This window comes from Malus sylvestris, chromosome 5 (assembly GCF_916048215.2).
Source record: "Malus sylvestris chromosome 5, drMalSylv7.2, whole genome shotgun sequence".
Lineage (NCBI taxonomy): Eukaryota > Viridiplantae > Streptophyta > Magnoliopsida > Rosales > Rosaceae > Malus > Malus sylvestris.
In genome coordinates, this window is record NC_062264.1 from 45,547,046 (window position 1) to 45,571,055 (window position 24,010).

Genomic DNA, 24,010 nt, shown 5'->3' on the forward strand with positions numbered 1-24,010 from the left:
ATAAAAAGTTTCCACCAAATTGAAAGTCGAGAACGCAAAATGGAAGAAAGTACTAAGCTCGATGAAAATTGGTATGGGCCTTAGTTGATGGACTGCAATAGCAAAGCCCAATCAATTTATATATTTTTTTTCTTTAAGTATAAGGCCCGAACCATTTAAAAGTGAAATAAAATCATAAAAGAGGAGAATTCCACGTGTAAGAAAACAAGAGAGCCAGGTTATTGCCACGTGTCATTCAGACCGCTATGCCGACTTAGGCCATCTCCAACTGAAGAAGGGCCAAAATGCTCCCCTTAGCCTTATAGCCCTATAAGAAATTATATTTAATGAACAGTGTCAGACCATATTTTATATCATCTCCAACCGAAGGGGACAAAGGGCTATAGGCAAACATAGTTCTTTGACAAAAAATCATCTTTAACCGAGGGGGGCAAGGGCCATAGTTCAAACATAATTTATTATTTTAATTGAAATAATATGGTTACTTAAATTAAATTACCATATTAAAATAAGATTTTCGAACATATTTTGAGTATCACTTGTCACCAAATGAATAAGCCTTTGTATTTCTTATCTTTATATAATCCTAATAATTTTTTGAATAGGATTTCGAATGACATGTATCGCTAATATGAGTAAGTCTCCAAATTTCTTATCCTTATGCAATCTCAATCATTTTTCGGATAAGATTTCAAGTGACACATGTCGCTAAAATGAGTAACTCTCCAGATTTCTTATCTTTATGTAATCTTAATCATCTTTCCGATAAGATTTCGAGTGCCACGTGTCGAGATATAATTGGTTGTGTAAATTTTAGATATAATTCTTATTTATGTGACATTTTTTTCCTTCAACCTCCAATGTTAATAAACTGGCTAGATATTAAGGTAGAATTTACACACCTCCAAACACCTTCATTTGTTTGAGAACTGCCCTTAACACTATCTTCTAATATCTATTTATAAGCCCTGCAAAGTGCTTCATCTTCTTTTCTGGTCCAAGCCCTTCCTTTCATTGCAGATATGGTCATTTGAAAATTATTGAAAAAATTAAAGGAAAGATTATTGGAAGAGGTAAGAGAATTGAATAAAATGAGGTAAGATAGTATGAAATTGTGAAAAGTATGTGAGAAATGGTGTAAGAATGACTTAGGTATTTATAGAAGAAAAAAAAATTAGATTTTTTTTTTAAATTCGTCAAAAGAAAAATAATCAAATTTCAACGCTAACCTAACACCAGCTAGCCGTTGCTAGCTGGGGTCATACTGATGCCAGGCAACTGTTGGCATTCAAATGGATTGAGTTGGAAGGTTGGCAAAATGTCAAACTTGACATTCTGACACTGGAGGCCTGTTTGCTCTTGATCAACTCTTTGGCCGGTTCTCCCATTTTTGGTTGGGTGGGAACGATATGAGCCTCTTAGCCTAACTCTCGATTGAAAATATCGTGTTAAAACGAGTTATTTCTAGCCGAATGACCCTTTGGCCGGGTCAATTGGACTGTCACGGTTAAGAACCTTCCTTCCCCAGAATGCTTCAGTTCAGTCATGGCGGGCTTCCGGTCCTTGAAATCCCTAATCCAAAACCCTAAAAAATCAAGAACCTTCGTCACCGCCACCGCCACCGCCTCCTCCTCCTCCATCTCCGCCCCTCTTCACTACTCTCCTCTCTCCTACCCTCTCTCCCACCCCCTCGTCCGATTGCCGTCTCAGATTTCCAGGTCCTTCCTCTCTCCGCTTTCCAATTGGATCGTTCCTTTTCACGGACCGCTCTTCCTCTCTTTCCCTCCATGGAAGCTCTCGCAGTCCTCCACTCCGCTTTACATCGTCGGAAACGGCGTCGTTCTCAGAAAGATCGAAGCTTCATTGAACTTGAACCTGCTAGGGAGGAGACCGAGCTTCCCGCTCCCATTGGAAGTTGGGTCACTATCGCCGGCTCCGACGGTCGTGGATCGCCGTGTCGGGTTGAAAGAGGGCGCTGACGATTTCGTCAATTTGCCCAATTTGATCTCCATGAGTCGGTTGATTTCAGGTCCTTTCCTTGGATGGTAACAATTACTAATTTGGTTTTTCGGGAACAAAAATTGCTGCTTTTATGTATTTGATTAATTTATTTATCTTTTGAAGTTTGAGAATTTGGAACTGGTATGCAGGATGATCACGAATGAATGGTACTCTTCTGCAATGGCGGGGTTGGTTATATCTGGGGCAACTGATTGGGTAAGTTATTTCGAAGCGTTTTTCGTAGAAATTGATTTATGCTGGACATAGTTGCTTGTTACTGAGATTTTGACTGTGTTTTCACTTGTGATTTGAATGTATAGTTGGATGGATACATGGCTAGGAGGATGAAGATCAATTCTGTTGTTGGGTCCTATCTGGATCCCCTTGCTGACAAGGTATAAGTGCTTTTCGGTTTTCAGTTCTTCCCAAAGTGGTGCTTTTTTATTCCTGTTTGCTTGTGGTTTGGGTTATTGACGTGCCAATTGTGATTTCCTTGTGATGCAGGTTCTTATTGGATCCGTTGCTCTGGCCTTGGTACATAAGGGTCTTCTTCATCGTAAGTACCAAGTAGTCCTGTTTTTGTTTTGTGGGACTGGGATGGTGGTGCATGTATGCATAAGTATCCTTCGACACTGAAGATTGTGAAGATTAGGCTGTTGTTGTGGTTAATACAAGCACAGGCTCAACACCTGCACATTGATTCACAGACTACAGACCATACTTTTCCTGTGTTTGCTTATTTTCTTTTGGTCTCTTAGTTTTATCTTTTGGTATATGAAGCCCTTAATCATTTTCTTTGACGATGTTTTGTGTTGGGAAAATAATTTGGCTTTCGTTTGATTATGGGATTCTGAAGCTGGACTTGTTCGGCTCATTGTGTTCCGGGATGTTGGCCTTGTTGGTGGTGCAGTATATCAAAGAGCTAGTAGCTTGGGGTGGAAGGTGAGATCTTTGTTTCGTTGTCTTATCAATGTTTTGGCAAAATAATTAGGTTACTCATGTTGTTAAAATCTGATTTGACATTGTTTACTCTTTTCAGTGGAACAGTTGGTCCGACTTTTTCAACCTTGATGAAACCCGCCCCGAGAAGGTGGAACCTCTCTTTATTAGTAAGGTAATCTTTATTCTGTACTGAATATCACATAGTGCCGAAGACCAGAGATTGAGATAAACTTACTGTGATGCTTGCGATTTCTGTTTGATTGAGATAAAGGCATTCTCTATTTCCAAACAATTAACAAATAGTACTGTTGACAGCTTAACACAGTCTTCCAGCTTATTTTGGTAGCGGCAGTTCTTCTTCAACCGGAGTTTGGAACACAAGAAACTGAGTCATACATCACATACCTGAGGTAACTTGATGCAGATATTACGTTTCTGTAGTTTGTTTTCCTTGATGTTATATATGCTCATAGAGCTCATTGTTCGTCTCAAATTGGTGCAGTTGGTTAGTTGCATCAACAACAGTGGCTTCCACAGCAGCATACGGCGCCCAACACTTGAGGAGATGTGCATTGACCGCTCAGAAATCATAATTGAAGTAACACAGTAACTCTTTCAGCCTGCAACATCTTTGAGTTCTAATGCTCAGCATAATCGTAACTTATCAGTAAGAATTTTGACGGACAAGCTACTCATTTTTCACACTTTGGGAAAGCGATCGCACTCGCAGTTATCTGAGCTACAGACGCAGATCGCGTAGAAGAACACGGCAACGGATGTCTTCTCGGTGAAGTTGTGAACAGTAGCAATGAGAGAGAACTGACCTCTACAGCCCTAGAGAGATTTTGGAAAAGAGAAATGTAACTGATATACCGATGTCGGATTAAGGTTGTTGACTTCCAAATTATGTACAGTTTTTCGAAAAGCTTTTCAGCTTCAGAAGACTGCTTGCTATGCCATCATGCATCAAGCCACTAAGCTTACATATGGCGGCACCGTTCCTTGAATAATTGATTTTGTGGGAACTGTTATTGTCACTTCGGAACTTGTAATGGCGTAAATAAGAAATTACCCTTCTAGCATGCGATGACTTTTAGGTTGGGGTGACGATATTTAAAATTTTGAAAAAGGTTGCGTAAAAATTAAAAAAACTGGGACGGTATTTTAAATTAATTAAATATATGGTTGTTTAAGAAAAGGTTGCTCTAGGGGGCTTGTCCTCCATGGTATAGGACTAGTGTGAGCAAGGTACATAAGAGCAACTCCAGCGGAGGCTGGTTGCTCGGGCGACAGGTGAGGACAAAGGGCCCGAGGGCCGGTGGAGAGAGGTCCAGCCGTGTGGAGGCCGAGCGACGGTGGGAGCCCGAGCGACGGTGGGGTGGGGAGTCGACGGGCCTGTGGCCCGAGGGCTTTGCAATTTTTTATTTTTTTTGTGTCAGAGAGAGAGAGAGAGAGAGAGAGAGAGCTTTTGTAATTTTTTATTATTTAAACAAACAAAAAAATTATTATTTTAATTGCTTATTGTCAGGGGGAGGGTTCCAATGGTGGAGATGTAAATGGCAATTACTGTTCATTAATGGTAGTTACTATTCATTTAAGGTAGTTACTGTTCAATAGGGTGGATTGAATAGTGGATTGTCAGGGGGAGGGCTCCATGGGTGGAGTTGCTCTAAGAACACATGACAAGCCTTGTGTTTTTACTCCTTAAAAATTTAATGTTGCATCGGAGTAGATTTATTAAATTTTTAATCGTTTAATCTTAATTATTGTTTTTTTAATAAAAGAATCTGCGATTGGGGATTTTTTGTGACAGGTGAATGAGTGTACTTTTGAAGTTCTTTTGAGTCTTATTTATAGGATGGTGCTGTTCATGAATTTACTTGTACTTCTCAAGCATTCTTTTAATTTTCAAATATCGAATCAAATCAATTAAAAAAAATAAAAACTAACAAAAATTGTTTGAAAACTTTGAATTTTAACGATAAAGACAAAATAAAAAATAGAATGAATAGTATCATGATTTACTTTTTAATGTAAAAATGTAATTTTTCGTTAAAGTTAACAATACCGAAATTTCTCGTCAACGTTCCCTTAGAAAAATCAAAGCATGTAAAGTAACAAAGGTGTGGAATAACAAATAAAGGGGTGGATATTTATAAGGTGGGGGCCCTATGCGTTTTGTAGGACCCAAAACGACCACATTGGTCTCGATCGTTTCGTTTCAGCCGGTTCGAACGACCGGGTGAGGTCGGTTAGCGATCGGCAGTTAAAAACCCTCACTCACTCTCTCCCTCCCTCCTTATTTGCGCGCTCTCTACAAAAACAGCTAGTAAAAGGGCTTCAAGCGAGACATCTCCTCTCCGACTCTGCAACCAGGTTAGGGTTTTTGTAATTCTGACGTTGTTTTGTAGAAATTAGGGCTTTCTCTTCCCTTCGTCCCTCTCCTCTTCCATCTTCATTCATCCAAATTGAAACGTCCGTCTGCGTAATTTCTGTCGGTTTAGAGTGAAATTCCGTTTCGCGGCCGAGAAAAGGTATGAACTTGAAGCTTCTGAATTCCCAATGTAACGCAATCGCGCGTTAATTGTCGGGGACTATGGTGGGTTTGGGTTGGTTTTCACGACGGTCCCTGAAAATTAACTAAATTCGATTTTAGCCCACTTCCACAGTAAGTCTAGTTCAATTGAAATTTTTTATTGGAGAAGTTAGCTTCAGGAATACTTCTTATTGGAGTAGGAAACTGTAGTGTGTTTAATCTTTACTCTTTATTTTATCAAATTAATTTGGGGGTGTCCTCGACTGTAAATTAGGTTAGAACTTTGAAGGAGTCTGGATTTTTTGCATAATTAGTGTTTTTTCAATAGTGGGTTTTGGTAAAATGACCGAAAAATCTGAACTTTTGTGTTTCTGACATGGAAATTGTGATGAAGTTGTAGGTGTGACAGAGATGGATACAGAGCAATGGATGGGGGAGTTTGTTAAGAAGCTCCAGGTTGAAGATCAGGAGAAGTTGGAGCTGGCTTATGGTGTTGAAATCGAAGCAGAGGCAGTGTGTGTTGCTTTCCGCATCATCATGCAATACCCCGATGGTTAGTTGATTGGTACCGCTATTCTTTTCTCAATCGTTAGTGTGAAAATGCCATGGTGGTTAAGTTTTCATCATGCTTTTTCTTGTTTATGATGTTCAGTTTTTCAGTTCGATAGTAGTGGAGAATTCGATGACACCCAGAAGGAAATTTTGCAAAATAAGGTTGTTGGGCTTTTAAAGGAAGCTTGTGCAAAATTGAGGGATAAATTTGAGTACTCTAGACAAGAAGAGGATGATCTAGATGTCGGTGAGTACCAGTTGCGTCGCACACTTGTTGAGTTAAACGAAATCAAGAAAGAAAGAGATCCATCTACACAAAAGTGGAGCGATCGTGTAAGCTACACTTATTAGTTACGAGCAACATTGGTATATTTCTCTTCTTGTTTTTGGGTATGCACTGTTTTCCTGAGAAATATGTAATGTTGGGACGTTCAGGTGAAAAAGGAACATGAAGAATTGAAGGGTATGTGGAACCAGTTGGAGACGAACTGGGTGCAAGTAAAAACTTCACGGCAGAGATGTGACATCAGAGCTCGAGAGGCGCTTTTGTTGGAAAGGATGCACGAAAGGTTGGCTTTACGTATAAATGAGGCAAGATTAAAGACGGTGAACAGTTTCTCTGGGTCTGGGATGTTGCAATGGATTGATGACCATGTGACTGAGCTTTTATATACAACTCGCAAAGATTTTAAGCATGAGCTAACCGTTAGCCCGCACGTTGTTGCGAAGGTGGATATATCTTTTACTTACTCCTATGCTAGACTTTTGCTTCCTTTACCGACTATACGTCATGACAATCTAGGTGACTGGCCTTTTTATTCTTATTAGAAATTGAAAAGTGATTCAATTTCGTGGTCTCAATCGATTTTGCATGATATGCAGGCAGCAAGCCCCTTGATTGATGCTCCACCACCATTGTCGCTTTCTGAACCAACACTGCCTCAGAACCTTGAACAAAGAATTGCTAAGAGGGTAATTGGACAGGAACATGTTCTACTTGCAGTAACTGCTGCTCTATCAAGGCAGAGGCCTCAGCGACGCCCTATTGGATCCTTCCTCTTCATGTGCGGCTCTGGTTATGGGAGGACAGAAATGGCAAAATCTTTGGCCGGACTACTTTTTGATAACAAAGACATGATAGCAGAGTTTGACCTGGCAAAATACTCAGGTCCAAATTCTTTCTCACGCCTCGTTGGTCTTCTTTCTAGGTAATTTGTTAATTGAGTGGTGCGTTCCTACATTTTTTTTTTGTTTCAGGCTGAAAATTTTCCTAAGCTTATTTTTACATTATATCTGGACTTTTGCTCCTGTAGTTACATTGAGTCAGGCATGAAGAGGGAGCGCTCAGAGGCTGTTAAGAAGAGGCCTATAGGTCTCATTTTGTTTGACAATGTTGACAAGGCTCATGGATCTATTATTGACATTCTGACCGAGATTATAGGTTTTGGTCATCTAATAGATGGTCAGGGGAGCGCCGTTGACTTCACTAAAACATTGATAATCATGACAACGAATATTGGATGTGATAAATACTGGCCATGGAATTGCAAATGTGCAGACGAAGTTCAGAAGTTCCCCTTAAAAGAAGGATTATATGATGATGCATGGGAAACAAAACACAATTCCTGCTATCTTTCTCTTTTGAGGGAGGTAAATTTTGGAAGCGTCATATCTATATTATTTTGTTGAAAGGCAACCGTTATCATATTATTACCAAATCACCTTTGCATCTTCTCTTTCGCAGGCAAAACAGCATTTCAGACCTCAATTGCTTGAATATGTGGATGATGTGATTGGAATTAGGTCTCTATCTGTTCAGCAGTTGAAGGCGGTTGCTAGGCTCCAGTTAAGGGACATTGCCAGCTGCATGACACAGAAGGGCCTCATTATATACCCATCTGAAGCTGCATTAGATATTATTGTCCAGAGGTCAACTTGGCTTGGAGATAGAATCGTATGTCTTTCATAATGATGATCTTTCTTACTGGAACTGTGAAAACCGTAGAAAAAGATAACTTTTTATATTAAAAAAGGGAACAAACAGCTAGGTTAATCAGGTAAAACTAGTTCATATGCATTGTGGAGAACCGGAAAGGAGTCATTTTCCTCCAATCTTGTAGATTTCTCATACCCATATTAACACTGAATAAAGCTTGCTCCTTTGTACATTAGGAAAAAACCATGCTTTCCAAGATAGTTATAATAAACATTATATGAGAAAAGTCATTCGAGTAAGTCAACGGAAATGAGTACTCTTAATTTTTCCTTGATTTATCTTACTTCAGAAATGTCTATTAAAATGAACCATGGATATTCATACATTTCATATAATACCAATATTGCATAAAATGCGGATATACGTCTGAGTTGTCTCTGCTTTCTTTTAAATATAATTAGCAAACAGATCTTTCACGAATTATGTGCAACATTGATCAAACGCATGACAATAAGCTTTTTTTTTTTTTTTTTTTTTTATAGTAATTGTGCTGTCGTGTATAATATTGATTGCTTCCGTTGTTGTAACAGAGAGGTGGAGAGAGAATAAGGATGTGGCTTGAAGAGAACTTGGTTCCGCTGCTGTTTGAGAAGCTTGCTAAGAACATTTTAAATGAGATGTCTATCATATATATTGAAGCCTCGGTGGAGACAAACCAATTGTCCTACAGCTGGGCCAATTGTGTACATTCACTGGAAGAACAAGATGTTAACCAATTAGTATCTTTAAGGGATTTGAGATTGATGTATCGCAAAGAGAAAGAACGAGCAAAGAATGTCTATGTTCTAAGAAAACTTCACAACAGATTAATCGCAAGTGCAAATGCTGAACTGGGTTATACTACTGCTGTTGTTCAAGAGCTGGTTAATACAATTCAGGATCTAGTTACAATCCCCAGCAGTCTCAAGTCTTTGCTCGACAATCCTAAAATGGTACGTAATTTGGTTTTTGTTTGGCACTCGCTCTTTCTGAATGATTGTTAAGTTGTTAACTAAGTTGAACATGAGTGCATTTATATAATGGTTCCACTATTCGTGACTTTTTTTAGGCGGCGGAGGCAGCCTTGAACGAGGACGAGGTTAGGCAGAACAAGAGGGCTAAAACATAGAAGCAACGATTGAGTTGCTCGGAGACTGAATTACGAAAGTTTTGATCGAGCAGCTTATTGTATGAAGAAGCCGGAAATATGACCCTTTACCCTTCTTTAGAATGCAATCTGCTGACTTGCATTTTCGGGTTCAAATCTTCGGACGATGAATCTTACCGCGCCTCCTTTCCCAAAAGGACTCGGCATAGACAGGATCAGCTGCCCGGAGTCCTGAGCTTTTTCCTGCGCAAAGCTGACTCAAGTTTCAAGCAGTTGTAAATTACTAACTTATCAGAATAACCAAAGAGTGATTTTTGGGCCACACACAAGAACTTTTTATGGAGTTTCACATTTTTCGTTTATGAGATCGTAGATTTTAGTTTCAGTGTAAATATTTAACTCCATCGACATTACTGTAAATCTGTATTTACCCTCCGTAGGGGTCGACTCCAACCCGATCGAACGCATGTAGTTACATATGTCATGCACTCGTCGTGAAATGAACCATGGCAACGTAGAAATTCTTTGTGCTGGACGCATGTCCTTCGCAAAAAGGACAGATTAATGTTTCCTTTTATTTGAACAAACGATGTTAATTACATGAAGTTGTGGAAGAATGGGCTAGCAATAATATGATCTAAATTCGTCTTTGACGATAATTGAACATAAGATCTCTTATTTACAAGTAAAGAAGAGCACCGCACGTCGCGCGGTGTCCGGTGCATCCCCGGCGGCCCTTGAAAATCCGGAGGACCGAGTACCGTTCGCGCCCGGTCGTACTCATAACCGCATCAGGTCTCCAAGGTGAACAGATATCATTAGATCGTAGTACTAAATGGTATAAATAGGACGGATGGATTTTCTACCAATAATTTGACTAATGATTTGATTACTTATTGACATTTTTGCCCTTGATTCGTTTTTTTTTATCTCTCACCTACCTACAAGTGAAGACTGTCGCACTAACAAATGAAAAAACCATACCAATAAAAAAAAGGAAAACTAATGAAAAGGGTTTGAAAACTTTGAGTTTTAATGATAATGACAAAATAAATGGTAAAGTGAATAGTACCAGGATTGACCTTTTAGTGTAAAAATGTGGTTTTTCGTTAAAATGAACGGTACGGGTGTTTTCGTTAAAGTTCCATAAAAAAAACCATTTCCTTCCTCGCCGAGTTCTTACTGAGGCAATGCAGCTTCAACTTCATTCCACCGATCTTGATTCACCGAAAACTTCTCCTTCATCTGCCCGATAACCTCCCTTGCCTCCGCCACCTTCGAAACCTTCACCAGTCCGTCCACGAGCAACTTCATGGTTCCGAAATTGGGAACCCAATTCTGCTCAATGCTCTCCTTGGCAAACTGCAATGCACTCTCAAACTCCCCACCTTTGCACAGGAAATACACAAGAGTGAAGTAGCAGTTGGCATCTGCCTTAAATCCGCGGTTCACCATGTTGGTGAACGTCTTCTTCGCCTCGTCCAAGTTCCCTTCCTTGCAAAACCCATGAATCAGATGGCAAAATGTGACTGCATTCGGCTTCATCCCCCTCGAAAGCATCCCATCCAGCAACGCTTTTGCCTCGCCAGACTTCCTCAATTTGCACAAACTCTTGATCCTAATGTTGTAAGTGGAAAGTCCGGGCTGAAACCCGTGCTTCTCCATCAAATTCATCACCTTCCCAACGTCTTCAAACCTCATTTCGGTGTAAAACCCGGTGAGCAAATGCCCGAAAGTGTCGGCATCCGGCTTCACATTCTTCCTCTCCATCTCCGCCAGCACCGAGTAGGAGGAGCTGGTGGTGCCCGCCTCCGAGAACGCCTTGATCACGTAATTGTAAGTCTCCAAATCGGGCTGGATCCCGTAAATCTTCGGGAATTCGAGAAAAACCCGGTTCACCTCCTTGTAATTCCTGGCGAATATACAGGCGAGCAGCAACGCATTGAGCGTCTTGACGTTCCGAGGGATGCCCAATTCCTCGCAGCGCTCAAAGGTGCGGACGGCGTGGTCGGGCATGTCGGCCTGACCGTAGAGGATGATGGCGTGGGAGGCGAAGCGCTGCGTTTTGAGGTCGGGCCGGGAGGCGAAGAGGTCGTCGAGGAACTGGCGGATGAAGTCGTAGTGGTTGTCGTCGCGCAGGCGGTTGATGGCGACGGAGAAGGCGATGCGATCGAGGTGGGATTCGGGGGTTAGGGAGGCGGATTTGCAGATTTCGAGGATTCTGGAGGGGTCTTTCTCAGATTTGAGGAGGGCGATGGCGGTTCTAGTTTTGTCCTTGGAGGAGAGTGGGGCCGCCGTGGAGAGGTGGCGGGCGTGGAGGGTGAGGGCGGCGTGGCGAAGGCGAGATAGAAGAGACATGGCTTGTAGAGAGGGAGAAGTCGGGGCTGGCGTTAGGGTTTTGCAGAGGGATTAGGGGAAGGGGGCGACAGGAGTCGGACAGTGAGTGAGAAAATAGTACGTCATGAAAAAAAAAAAAAAAAAAAAAAAAAAAGTGAAAAAATAGATATCGGGGTTAAGGGGTTTTGAACCCGACGTGAATCGAACACGCAACCTTCTGATCTGGAGTCAGACGCGCTACCATTGCGCCACGGATCCCCGGGTGATTGTTTCCGACATACCATGAAATTTATAACGGGTAGGATTCTCTCTCCTCTTCAGTTCCCTCTCCTTCTCTTCTTTCTCTTCTGATTTGAACAGTTAAGACTAAGTCACATTAACATATTTTGCTGACTTTTTTTATAGAGAGAAAAAATGAGAAGAGGGGATCAGGAGGGGAGAAAATATCTCTAAAGGCATAAAAAAAAAGTGTGAGAAGACGGGGGGAGTGGAGGGGATTAGAAGAGGAGAAAATATTACTCGCATTTATAAACCTTAACCTTTAGGTAGCAGGGATTGTATGCCACGGGTTAAAAAAAATTGAAAAAAAAAATCAAACTGAATGCTGAAGCGAAGCCAAAAAAATAAAAAACTAAAATAAATCATATTTGGTTTCAATTTTAGGGTTCAAAAACCAAACTAAAACGAAAGCCCCCTTAAAACGACGATGTTTTATGTGTCAAACTTAACCTTGACTATACAACCCCCTTCCAAACTTGATACCCAAACCTAGTTACCCTCCTTACGCTCTACAGAACGAACCCTCCTCTTGTCGATGCCACACCTAACATGACACATCCTCCTGTCGACGTCGCACCTAACATAACCCTCCTCCTCCTCTCGACGTCGCACTTGACGCCTCTCACACCTCGTTTGCCATCTCCTCACCCACACCGAACAAAACACCTCCTCCTCTCAATGTCACAATTAAGCTAACTATAAGAGGTTTACTTATCGTTAACTTAATTGTGCTCTATGAACATTGATTATATTGCTAGTAAAGTAGGAACTCAAAAGCACAAGGTGTCGAATCAAACAAAATAAAATCACAAAAAAGTAGGTCACAATCGACACCACTATTATTACATATCATGTAAACACATGGGGCCGCGGCTGGCCTCTTAATTCTAATTTTATATAGTGGGTCTTCGGAATGTGACAGCATCAAGGGGATTTGCAACCTTCAACAACCACGTATAAGTAGATCATACCATATGCCTTGTTTTTCAAATTAATAATTTACATTTTTCGTATTTATAAAGAATTGCAAGAAAAAAAAGGCATCCACATGTCACATGTGGGGATAGGACACATGTGTATTGAAATAATTTATTCTATTTTTATGCTTTTACTAACACGTAAAAAGCTTACTCCAATTTTTTATTTCTTATGTGGTTGATAACACTTGTATTGAAATATCTCATGAATAAAAATATCGGTACGTTAATTTGTAAAATATCGATAAATATATTGATATCAGTTGTTTTAATAGAAATGATGAAAATTTAAAATGAAATTTTATTGAATATAAATATTGGTTTAAACAAAATACAAGAGTTTTCTTGATATTTAACTAATATGTCAAAAATCGACAAAATATGTCGATTTTAACCAAAATTTAAGAGTTTCTTCTATTTGGAGTGAAGTTTCAACCCCCTTTTTCCATATCTTTATTTGATTTTTCTAATCTTTCTAGAAAATATTTACCGTATCGAAGAAATATAAAACATTGTTAACACATGTGTATTAAAATCATTTTAATTATTTGACTTCTTTTACTAACACTTGTTGGGAGGTGGATTGTTTGCCCTCCCATTTCCATACTCTTCCTATCCCCTTATGTTTTTGTCATCACGGTTAAGCCATATCAACATTTTATATTAATTTTTTTATAAAAATAATAAAACAAAAAGTAATGGGAATATAAAATGTTGACGTGACTTAACCGTTACCACACAAATCAGGAGGGGATAGAAAGAATATGAAAATTGGAGGGCAGACAATCCACCTCCCTCTTGTTGATAATTCTTTGTTCTACGTAAATATACCGTAATTGTAAACAAAATTGAAGATAAGATCAAAATTAAACTAAAATATAAGTATTCAGTGTCATTGACCCATAATCCATCTACTAATAAATAAAATTAGGTAGCAAGTCGCTTCAATATGTTGAAGGACTAACATGTAATTGGTGGCATGATCGATATCCAAGTATACATATGGCATATATATATATATATATATCTACTTACGTCCTTGAAGCTAGAGTCCAACAAGTTATTGTGTAGATGATATCGATGTCAAAGTCATGAAAGGGAAGGCAAAACATTCGTCACGTACTTTTCTGCGCATTCGCCGATTAATTCATACCCAAGAAACGGACATTATTCCAAACCCATTTCCTTTTCACCTTTCTCATTTTTCTTCTTTATCATTTATATGCTTTAATATTGTCCATTTTTCTAATTAATTTTAAAAAATAAATCGTTACCAAATTGGTTATAAAATACTATTGGCAATCTGATAATGCTAATCTTGTTGAAGTATCAAGGAGGGGCTAGTGGTGGAGTGGAAATTAAGCAAATCTCTTATTGAAGTATCGAACTTAAACATAAATATACGTAGAACTTGAAACATAATGTTCAAAGTCGACTTTAAGATAGTAAGATTTTGGGGGCTTGTCCAAAACTTGAGCTAAGGCCCTTAGGGCGCGTTTGTTTGCCCTCGTTAAAGTTCACCGGACTAGACAAAATTAAGGGTTAGTCCAGTCCCATATTTGTTCCCAACAAGGATTAGCTTTAGTGAGACAAGCTCTCACTCGCCACAACTAAAGGCAAGGCTATCTGGTCTTAACGAGTACCCCCGATAACCATGTGACTAGCTAAGAACATCACCTCTCTCATCCTTATCATGCTCGATGACTACTCATGGCCACTCATTGTGACCTCTGACCACACACTGCCGTTAACTTTCCGATTCGACTATCTCTTTCAAATACGTTTCACAACCAATTTTCACATAAAAAATATACCAAATTGAACCTGGGAGTGAGGGGATTCCGTTTCTACAAGTGGTCGAAGGTGGCCGAAAATTAGCCCGAAGGTCTCGGCATGTTTTGGTTTCTTCGAATCCATGACAGATTCGAGCATGCAAAGCTTCGATCTGTGTCCAGGAATGGAAAGTAGTTTGTTGGTGGTGCAAACCTCATCCAATTCAACAAGGGTTGGCCGGAAAACATGATGGAAAACCTGCAACTCCTCGGAAAAAATGGAGATGTGAGGTTTCGTCGAATAACACACAGCTAAAGCGAGGGAGATAGGAGAGAGAGACTGGAATCGAGAGGGACTTGGACGGAAAAAAGAGAGAGATATAGACTGTTATTGAGATGTCTAATCTGGGAGAAGGAAGGGTGGGACGGAGAATGGAGAAAAAGAGGGAGAGAAATACGGAAAGAGTGACGGCGAAGGAAGGAAAAGAGGGAGAAAAATATAGGATAATAATAAAATATTAATATTTATTAATTAAATAATATAATATTTATTAATTAAATAATATAATATAAGCTATTCCAACTTAGTATATTTTAAGCTAGTTCAGCTTAATCCCTCAAGCTAGTCAAATCCGAAATAATCCGGTGCAACAAACACATCCTTAAGGAACAACACGTCTTGAGACTTTGGCCGTTGATAGGTGGGATTCAAATCCACGTAGAAGCTAATTAGTGATTTGAGTATGTAATCATTGTACGGTAACATTTTTTGTGTTTATTATATAAAGTGTCTTATTAAAGACCCTCTAAAATCAAGAATATTGTGCTGTTGAATTGGTCTGTGTAGTGAAACAAAAACCAGCTCAAAACAGTGTCTCTCTCAATTATAAGTGAAGAGATTAATTATAACAACGTTAATAATTTAATATCATACCTAAATAAAGGCAAGATTTGCATTGCATGGGGATAATTTACATTCGGAAATTGACTTACGGAATTGGCGGAAACCAACCACACCGCGAAACCTGCCACGCCACGTAGTCCAGGCAAAGAAACTTCGCGTGACCCTTGATGTGAAATTAGTATAATTTAGCTGACCAATCAACGGTTGTCTGGAATGGGACATGGGGATCCCACCGCATCAGCGAATCTGCTATCCGCATCTACTCACTTGCATCACGTGGTTATCAGCTCAGCTACGTTTGTTTTTTTTCAAATTTTAAGCTATTTCCCAAGTTTAGGCGCCCCATGGTTAAATTTCTTTGCCGGCCAATGAGGATTATCTTCGGATCATTTTTATGAGGATTCGAAAATTCTTCAATTATATTATTTATCGTATATCGTGTAATCAGTTTTTGTCAAGTATTATTTATATTTAATTTTAAATAAAAAAATTTATAATGATTTCTGAGTTCACGATATACGATGAACGGATGTAATTGAAAGATTCCCGAGACTCTCACAAAGAAGATCCGGCGAAGATCTTCATTCAACTCCAACATATATGCCCATCTTATTTGAATTTGGACTAAGTTGAAATAAAAATTATGAAATTTCTGTTGAAATAATTAGAAAGAATTTGAAAATTTTGTGTAGATCAAAAGCGAAATTGATCGACCAACTCAAATAGGAATTATTTGTAAAACTAAATCAATTGATCTTGGGGTGTGATATCCACACACCCTATTTTACTTTTCACACACTTTTTTAATTTTCGACTATCGAATAAGATGAATTGAAGAGGATCAACGAACAAAAATTATTAAAGGTGTGTGAGAAATAAAATAAGGTATGTGGATAGCATACTCCTTGATCTTGATATTTTATTTTATCGACTTTGTATGCTATCATTTTCACATGGAGGCTTTCATATACAATTTTCTTTGTGTATTTAACCTATTTATTTATTAAAAAATTTAAACCATACATTTTGGATTGGTAATAATAAAAGAAAAATGGTAACTTGTGGGACTGGGTGTATACGTTGTCTTTTCTTTTGGGCATACATTTAATGCAATTTTTTTTTTCTCAAAACAATAATCTGAACGAGTTCTTAAGTTCGAAATTATTGTAACTTATGAAAATATAATCAAATTCGAATGCAAGTGAGAGACTCGTTGCTCTGATCGATTGACATGATTAACATGTACATAAACTTTTATTTCACACGTTTGTACATACAGTAAAATAATTATACATTTTAACTCACATAGAAGAAAAAGTGTAAAATACTTTTAATTAATTGACCTGATTCACGTCGATATTTGCGACAAAAAAAAATCAAACAAAGAGACAAGTAACTCCTCCTCGTGAATAGGTTTCGTTTTCCCATAATTTAGGACAGAAAGGAGCAGTCTCATTTTTTCAACGTCCCTGATTGGGCAGTCCGCATAATAAAACACAAATAAGCTACCGCCAGAAAATTGCGAGAAACAAAAAATTAAAGAAAGCGCAGAAAGAGACAGAAAGGATAAGAGGGGGCGGAAAGGGATCGTCTTCGAATCTTAATCAATCAAATTAGAAATTTGTATCGTTGAAATTATTATAATTTTTAAAATGAATTATTGTTTATAACCGTTAAATCAAATTTTAACGATACAAATTCTTTAATTTGATGATTAAAAGAAAGAGATCCGAAGAAGATTATTTTTCAGGGCAGCCATAGTAATAAGAGGGAGGGAGGGAGGGAGAGAGAGAGAGAGAGAGAGAGAGAGAGAGCGCGCAACTTTACAACCACCACCGCTTTCAACGTAATTGAATTATTTTGGAGAGTGAGAGTCGTCAGCGTGGAAGCTTAGGTGAGAGACGCCGAAATCCCCAGAAAGCCCTCGCCCTCTCCGTCTCTCTTGGACCGTCTGGTAGGGGCAGTACTGGTAGAGTACTCTTCCCTCCATCTTCCTCTCTCTCTCTCTCTGAGCTGAGCCGTGCCGTTTTACGACTCGAGTTTCTTCTGCTCTACGCTTCTCAAGCGTTTTGACCTTGGCTCACTCTCTGAGCTTCTCGCGCTCTCGGAGGAGCTCCGCTGCAAAATGACGAGAATGCCACTGCCATTGCTGAGCTCTGCTCCCATGGAGGCCGTCTCCATGCTCTTCAATTGGTGGGACGAGATCAACGAGTCCTCCCGGTGGCAGGACGGCTTGTTCTACGCTCTCTGCGCCTCCTACGCCCTCGTCTCTTCCGTCGCTCTGGTCTCTCTCTCTCTCTCTCTCTCTCTCTAACTTTCTATCTCTCTCTAACTTCATGTGTTTAGTGCATCTGATTCGATTTCATGCTTCTTAGTGGTTAATTAATTGCTGATTTTCTATGAATTCGAGTAACGTTTTGAGATCGGAGCTCTCAGTTAACCGAAAATTATATGATTATCCCAAAATTTCATCAAACAGTTATTGATTGCAACACATGAGTCAGTGGCGCAAGGAGGTGCGGCCGCACCTCCGGTCGCCGGAATCCGTTCCTATTCAGTTCAAATTTGGATTAATCGAGTGCGAAAAGCTGTCTCCGTTGATGCACGAAAGTAGCAGGATTCAGTCCATTTCACAAGTTACTAAAATTCTAGGTGTTCATAGAGAAATTTGTGAAATGGTGCTAAGTAGAGTGATTGTGTTTGTGATGCACAGTTTCAACTAATAAGGATTGAATTGAGAGTGCCAGAATACGGGTGGACGACGCAGAAGGTTTTTCATCTCATGAACTTCATTGTTAACGGAGGTGATTCCCGGTGCCTTACTGCCTTTCGGAGGCTCTCTTGGTATTATTTCCCTTTGATTGTGAATTTGAATTGTTTTGGTGTTGATGCTGATGTTGCAGTACGAGCAATTGTTTTCGGATTTCACAGTCAAGTGTTTCAGTTGCACCCGAGGGTTAGTCTTGTGTAGTTTCAATCACTTCACATAGTAAACCTACCACCCCTGTATGCTACTTGACACTTGTAATCGCTTTTGAAATGTATGCTAAAATTTGGCAGCTGGGTCTTGAACCAGGTACTAATATTGGCCTTGTTGGATCTTCCTGGACTGCTATTTTTCTCTACGTACACACTTCTTGTCCTCTTTTGGGCGGAGATTTATCACCAGGTAAAAGCATGTTCTTAAATCTTTGCATGCTATTGGTATCTGTTTTCTGTTATTTGTAGGCCAGACTTCAATTCTACCGAGATGTACAAACGTTGAGTGCAGTTGTTTCTTTTAATGAATTTGGACTTCTGACTTCTTTTCTTACTATCATTGAACAGGCAAGAAGTTTACCAACTGATAAGCTGAGGATTGTTTATGTATCAGTCAACGCTATCATGTACTTTATACAGGTGCACTTCATTTTCCCTTTCTTCATGCTTAATTCATTGCGTGGTTTCTCTAGAGAACATAACATAACATAACATGTTGTGTATACAACCTTGCCACTACTGAGAGTATTACTTACATAAGCAGCTGGGTCACCTTCCAATTATTCGTTCTTTGCTTATCTTTTTGATCTTAGGTTTCTTTAAACCGTATAATTATTAGCTTTTAAACCGTATAATTATTAGCATCATCCTGCATGTTCTTTCTCAAGAAGTTTTTTGGGAAAAAGTTCTACAACTGTTAAAAGAGTAGGGTAGGCCCTCCTAGGTTGTTTTTTTCACCCATTTTGTTGCTAGGTTACATAGAAGAAAGTTATCTTTCGGGTTTTCCTGTTTGATGTACAATTTGTAGTGTTTTGTAACCTGGAATGGCACATAATTGTTCATATTTAACTTCCTGTATTAGATACAAATTTTAAATTACCTTATGAATAATGTGGTTTTGTCTTCAGGTTTGCATCTGGATATACCTCTGGATAGACGACAACAGTGTCGTTGAGCTCATTGGAAAGATATTCATTGCAGGTAAGGCCTGTTCCGAGTCATGCTATAGGTTTCACAAGGCCCCTGTTATTGAGAATGACTTTTTTGGCATCTCATAGTCTTATGGATCTGGTCATCGCTTCTCTTGTTTAATAAGCATACTCATTATATTGTACCTATTTTGTTCCAGTTGTGTCATTTGTGGCTGCACTAGGCTTCTTGATATACGGAGGAAGGTTAGTGTTCTGCATTGTATTTAAAGTATATGGAGCTTTGTCTGTTCTGTGTTTGTGCCCATGCATTTGTAATGGGTGGATTATTATCAACAATTTGTTCAGGTTATTTTTCATGCTGAGACGCTTCCCCATTGAATCTAAAGGGAGAAGGAAGAAACTTCATGAGGTTTGTGTCTTGCGTTACATTTCGTCTATCAGATTAGAAGACCTGATTGCTAAATTGATGGCATAGAATCTTCTTGGCTAGATTTATTCACTGCTTTGTTGTGTAATTTTGTTTCGCAAAGTTTACTGTTCAGAATACAACACACAACAATGTCAACAAAGCACATAAATGGCAGCATTTTGTACTATCTTGATGTAATACCACCATAATTGCTTGCATATATATTTTGTTCGTAAAATCTCCCTTTATGCATTGTGAGTTTCATGTAGATCAAGTTTTGGGGTTCTGAAAGCCAGAGAAAATATGGGCGAACAAGATGTTCTGTTAAAACTAGTTCTATTGACTAAAAAGTTGTTGACATTGCAGGTCGGATCGGTTACAGCCATATGTTTCACCTGCTTTCTCATAAGATGCTTTGTGGTAAGGTTCAAACCATTCCAACGCAGTAGTAATTTGAAGAACCGTTATCTTGCATTCTTATAGAATAGTTAACATTCCAGATTACTTACGCAATTTACTCCCCAAAACGAAAACCCAAAAGAGCTATAAAATTTCTTCATTAGTTGCTCTAGGACTCATCTGAGGCTACAGGGGTTGGATTAACATTTCTGATTCAAGTATCGTCTTATGAACTTTGACCCAAATGATGATCGTCGTAGGACTACTGCTTTCTTGTTTTGCTTTATGAGGTCGTGCTTTCATCCTCGTATATTAAGTTTGCTGGGAGTTTCATCAACTTGGTTCAAAATGTAGGTTGTCCTATCGGCTTTTGATGCAGACGCATCACTTGATGTTTTGGATCATCCGGTTTTGAACGTGATATACTACATGGTAGTCTACTAAGCTTCGTTTATTTACAGAGCTAATTTTCCTTTCTTATTCTTCAAACTCTTCCTACTTTTCGCCTTTAAAATTTGAACCATCTGTCCTCTGCAGCTGGTTGAGATCCTGCCTTCAGCACTAGTCCTTTACATCTTGCGCAAACTGCCCCCCAAGAGGGTATCGGCTCAGCATCATCCGATCCGTTAGCACAATTCACCCTTATTCTTTATGTTATTTTTGCTCCCCTAGAATTATTCTTTACGGATTTGGAGTTTGGTGCAAATGAAAATGAGCGAAAGCCAGAAAAACAGTCCAGATGTAGAATTCCGGCGTGGCTCATGCTGCCGGCATTTTTTTAGACGTATGTATATTACACAGCTCTCTAGAGCTAGCCAAGGGAAGATAATTGAATCAATTCCATGGTTATTTTGACAGTTAGTAGTTTATTCGATCGACGTTGTGACGGAAAGGAAATGTTCATGTAATTTTATTGTTGTAGGCTGTGTTTTTATTTGTTTTTAGGGTTACACTTACACATCATGTTGAAGCTCAAGTGATTTGTTTTCTTAGCCCCCAGTAGACAATTGATGTGAAATAATATAAGCAGATCATTTTTTTTTTATCTTGGATTCATGCTATGTGTTTTTATAAACTATCACCACTAATTGCATATGACTGACGTCTTGGCTTATTTGGAATTGCTTCTGAAATGACAAGTGTTTTGTCAATCAAAGGTGCTTATCGTGGTATTTGGCATAAAAACGCCTACATTGGGCACTTCCACTTGCTTTTTCATAACGCACTTAATCTCAACATGGTTATAGCAAAAACGCTTATGGACAGAAGCACTTCATGTTCATGTAGTAACGGGAGAATAATATGTATTATAAGATGCGCATATTATCGAAGAAACTATATTAGATCGCAACTACAGAGAAAAAGAGACTTGATTGCACATTGACGAGCTTCCAACTGTAACAAGATACACAAGAAAAAGCAATCGGCATATCATTGAAGATCTTTCTATATATTACAGAGCCGAAAATCCATCCTAAATGCCGGATAAATATCCCAAAAGCTATAACCCTCATCAACCTGGCTTTCCCCGCGATCTGATTAATCTTGGTGAAGTTCCTCCACGGGTGGTGGTGCAAACCTCACATTTCCTGGTCGTGCCACCACAACAGGGTCATCCGCAAACAGTGCTTTGATAAACGAAGGGGTTCTCAAGGGCCGGCGACCTGTCATTCGTGGGTACACATCTTCCAGAAAGTAATAGGCATGACCGGCAATCATTCCCTGATTCAAACCAATAAACATACAGAGAAAGGATTAGTGGATGAAAACCCGGAAACCTTAAGGTATCGTTGTATAACTGGTGCGGCAGATTCATAAACGATTTGTGCATGAATTAACACACTGAATTTGAAACTATCAGTATACTACTACGTTATACACAGTCAGTAAGTTGAGATGCTCAATTGATATATCAAATCAGTGCAAAGTCTTAGAAGAGATAACCCACCAAAAGATCCACCCACGGGCTAGCTCCAACAAAGACAGAGAACGTCAGAAGAACCTGGAGGAAAAACGAAACAGATGTTTAACCATAGCCAAGGATGCAAGGGTTACTAATACTCATCATGTCTGAATCGTTTTCAGGAGGACTTGTCTTAGGATAAACATCAAGAGATTAATACCAACGACAACGAGATAGATGTTAACAGAAATCAATAAAGGAAATATTAAGATTACTGACCCAAGGTAGGTAAGCTGCTGTGAAGGTAAAGAGGCCCAAGAAGCTCATATGAATGAATGGATTTTGCTTGCTCCACACGTAGACCTGTTAAACAGGAATGCATAAGGGTTCTAGAAACAAAACAAACATACCAAACTTTGGAAACAAATCCATTGAAACCCAACAAAGAAAATGTATCGAACCATCATGAATGTTAGCGAGTTGCTGAGGAATATAATCTTTGCAAACGACGCAGACAATTGAGGTATCATCCCTCCAACCAGAACTATCCCAGTCAACACAGCGGCACCAAATAAGAGCATGTAAAAGAAATCAGCAGTCCGTCCTCGGAAAGAGTTCTCTTCGAGAAGCTTGCAGTACCGAGCAAGAAAGAACATGTGGAACATGAAATCCAAGTCTGGCAATGCCAAAATATAAAACCATGTTAGGAAAAAACAACCAGTGACAACTAAACGACACGAATTTCCATCCCTACAAATGGAAGCATTTTAAAAGTGGACAGCAGCAATTACCCATTTTCCGGAAGTAAAGAAAATTAGTAACGAGGCGCCAGAACTGATACTGCTTGACCACTAGATTAGGGTTCAAGTACAGATTGTGAGGAGAGATTATCTGCAAAAGTTTTACCATTTGAACGAAGAAAGCCATCAGTCAACAAAGAGAAAGAAGTAGCTATAATAACTACATAAAACCTTCCAAACTTCCAACAAATCCTATCAAGCATGAAAATTCAACAGAGAACAAACTCACATTTACGAAATCCAGAACAAAAATTAGAGAAAAAATAAAACTAATGCCAGAATTAACCCAGCTGACAGATTTTAAGCTCCATCAAAGAACTAGATAACACTAAATAACAATTAAACATCTACATAAACGCAATATTTTCAAAACAATCATTCCTAAACAAATTTGCAAAACCCATAACATTCAGCTGCCCAAGTAAAAATCAAAGCAATAACAAACAAATTTCCAAACTTGAGCCAAACCCCAATTGAAATCGGACAAAATCAGAAGACCCCATTTGCACCGAACCAACAGGGACGATTCTAGAGCGAGAAAGATCGAAAAATTTCAATGAGAGAGAGAGAGATAGAGGCATACGTCGAGGGAGCAACCGATGTTGGTGACAACAGCTGCGGTGAGGTAAGAGCGGGTGATCACAGGCATCTGCTTGTACCATTCTTCGACTGCCTGAGCCATGATTACGCAATCAAATTACAGCTCGAAGCAAAATCTGACCAACTTTTTGAGGGTTTGGAAATTTTGCAGAAAAAAGATTTTGAGATGCGAAAAGAAGAGAAGATAAGTCTCGAGAGACAGATCTGCGCCTCTCGCCCGAACTGGGAAATGACAGATGCAGGACCAATCAGAGAGCGAGTGACTGCCACGAACCAACCAGCTTGTTTCGCTCCGGTTGGATTCGAAGGCACTTATTCGCTACTATTTGGATTATTCAGTTTTTGGGCTCTCAGGCCCACGGGCCGCATAAATTGGAATCATCTGAGTTTTTGTTGGATTTTTTTTTTTTTTTTAACAAACTAGAATATTTACATTAAGGGGAGGGGGTGTGTTTAGCCTCACAATAGGCTAGTAATAATGTGGTTCAAATTCACATTTGACAAGAATCGAACCTAAAACATCCCACTTACAAGTAAAGAGGAATACCACTAGATCGTAGTATTAAGTGGCTGTTGGATTTTTTTTTAATTTTGTCAATAGTTAG

The 24,010-nt window shown here is 39.2% G+C and overlaps 5 protein-coding genes and 1 non-coding gene across 10 annotated transcripts; 3 read left to right on the forward strand and 3 right to left on the reverse strand.

Annotated features, from left to right (window-relative positions):
- The first annotated feature begins 1,416 nt into the window (after positions 1-1,416).
- LOC126624260 (cardiolipin synthase (CMP-forming), mitochondrial-like) lies at positions 1,417-4,025 on the forward strand. Its single transcript, XM_050293290.1, has 8 exons — positions 1,417-2,045; positions 2,151-2,217; positions 2,322-2,396; positions 2,506-2,557; positions 2,858-2,943; positions 3,041-3,115; positions 3,259-3,353; positions 3,446-4,025. The coding sequence occupies exons 1-8, from the start codon at positions 1,546-1,548 to the stop codon at positions 3,534-3,536; spliced, it is 1,041 nt and encodes a 346-aa protein (XP_050149247.1). The 5' UTR covers positions 1,417-1,545; the 3' UTR covers positions 3,537-4,025.
- Positions 4,026-5,110: 1,085 nt separating this feature from the next.
- Positions 5,111-9,635, forward strand: LOC126624255 (chaperone protein ClpB1-like). Of its 5 annotated transcripts, none has more exons than XM_050293281.1 (9): positions 5,111-5,319; positions 5,874-6,032; positions 6,132-6,364; positions 6,467-6,760; positions 6,914-7,239; positions 7,345-7,681; positions 7,776-7,985; positions 8,558-8,959; positions 9,076-9,635. In XM_050293281.1, exons 2-9 carry the CDS (start codon positions 5,891-5,893, stop codon positions 9,133-9,135), a joined length of 2,004 nt encoding a protein of 667 aa, XP_050149238.1. In that variant the 5' UTR covers positions 5,111-5,319; positions 5,874-5,890; the 3' UTR covers positions 9,136-9,635. The 5 variants fall into 5 exon arrangements, with proteins under 5 accessions (XP_050149238.1, XP_050149239.1, XP_050149240.1 ...); XM_050293282.1 differs by having other exon boundaries at positions 5,880-6,032; XM_050293283.1 differs by lacking the exon at positions 5,111-5,319 and adding an exon at positions 5,341-5,477.
- A 337-nt stretch (positions 9,636-9,972) lies between these two features.
- LOC126624259 (pentatricopeptide repeat-containing protein At1g61870, mitochondrial-like) lies at positions 9,973-11,595 on the reverse strand. The gene has a single exon (XM_050293289.1). The coding sequence runs from the start codon at positions 11,470-11,472 to the stop codon at positions 10,294-10,296; it is 1,179 nt and encodes a 392-aa protein (XP_050149246.1). The 5' UTR covers positions 11,473-11,595; the 3' UTR covers positions 9,973-10,293.
- Positions 11,596-11,637: 42 nt separating this feature from the next.
- On the reverse strand, positions 11,638-11,709 carry TRNAW-CCA (transfer RNA tryptophan (anticodon CCA)). Its single transcript has one exon. It is a non-coding gene; the product is annotated as a tRNA-Trp (tRNA).
- A 5,594-nt stretch (positions 11,710-17,303) lies between these two features.
- LOC126624261 (tobamovirus multiplication protein 1) lies at positions 17,304-21,147 on the forward strand. The gene is made up of 11 exons (XM_050293291.1): positions 17,304-17,667; positions 18,097-18,187; positions 18,287-18,339; positions 18,460-18,552; positions 18,711-18,782; positions 19,271-19,343; positions 19,492-19,537; positions 19,640-19,703; positions 20,070-20,123; positions 20,457-20,534; positions 20,640-21,147. The coding sequence occupies exons 1-11, from the start codon at positions 17,509-17,511 to the stop codon at positions 20,730-20,732; spliced, it is 876 nt and encodes a 291-aa protein (XP_050149248.1). The 5' UTR covers positions 17,304-17,508; the 3' UTR covers positions 20,733-21,147.
- Positions 21,148-21,454: 307 nt separating this feature from the next.
- On the reverse strand, positions 21,455-23,614 carry LOC126624262 (derlin-2.2). Its single transcript, XM_050293292.1, has 6 exons — positions 23,389-23,614; positions 22,797-22,896; positions 22,467-22,681; positions 22,285-22,368; positions 22,051-22,104; positions 21,455-21,824 (listed from the first exon to the last, which is right to left on the reverse strand). The coding sequence occupies exons 1-6, from the start codon at positions 23,485-23,487 to the stop codon at positions 21,642-21,644; spliced, it is 735 nt and encodes a 244-aa protein (XP_050149249.1). The 5' UTR covers positions 23,488-23,614; the 3' UTR covers positions 21,455-21,641.
- Positions 23,615-24,010: the final 396 nt, after the last annotated feature.

Coding starts and splice junctions, on each gene's coding strand:
- LOC126624259 (XM_050293289.1), bottom strand. CDS start 11,472: ATGTCTCTTCTATCTCGCCTTCGCCACGCCGCCCTCACCCTCCACGCC.
- LOC126624262 (XM_050293292.1), bottom strand. CDS start 23,487: ATGGCTCAGGCAGTCGAAGAATGGTACAAGCAGATGCCTGTGATCACC. Junction 22,897..23,388: donor ACATCGGTTGCTCCCTCGAC/GTATGCCTCTAT, acceptor AAACTTTTGCAG/ATAATCTCTCCTCACAATCT. Junction 22,682..22,796: donor TCTTTACTTCCGGAAAATGG/GTAATTGCTGCT, acceptor TGGCATTGCCAG/ACTTGGATTTCATGTTCCAC.
- LOC126624261 (XM_050293291.1), top strand. CDS start 17,509: ATGACGAGAATGCCACTGCCATTGCTGAGCTCTGCTCCCATGGAGGCC. Junction 18,340..18,459: donor TGTTTCAGTTGCACCCGAGG/GTTAGTCTTGTG, acceptor GTCTTGAACCAG/GTACTAATATTGGCCTTGTT. Junction 19,344..19,491: donor TGGAAAGATATTCATTGCAG/GTAAGGCCTGTT, acceptor ATTTTGTTCCAG/TTGTGTCATTTGTGGCTGCA.
- LOC126624260 (XM_050293290.1), top strand. CDS start 1,546: ATGGCGGGCTTCCGGTCCTTGAAATCCCTAATCCAAAACCCTAAAAAA. Junction 2,558..2,857: donor ACATAAGGGTCTTCTTCATC/GTAAGTACCAAG, acceptor GGGATTCTGAAG/CTGGACTTGTTCGGCTCATT. Junction 3,116..3,258: donor AACCTCTCTTTATTAGTAAG/GTAATCTTTATT, acceptor TACTGTTGACAG/CTTAACACAGTCTTCCAGCT.
- LOC126624255 (XM_050293281.1), top strand. CDS start 5,891: ATGGATACAGAGCAATGGATGGGGGAGTTTGTTAAGAAGCTCCAGGTT. Junction 6,761..6,913: donor GCCCGCACGTTGTTGCGAAG/GTGGATATATCT, acceptor CATGATATGCAG/GCAGCAAGCCCCTTGATTGA. Junction 7,986..8,557: donor CTTGGCTTGGAGATAGAATC/GTATGTCTTTCA, acceptor TTGTTGTAACAG/AGAGGTGGAGAGAGAATAAG.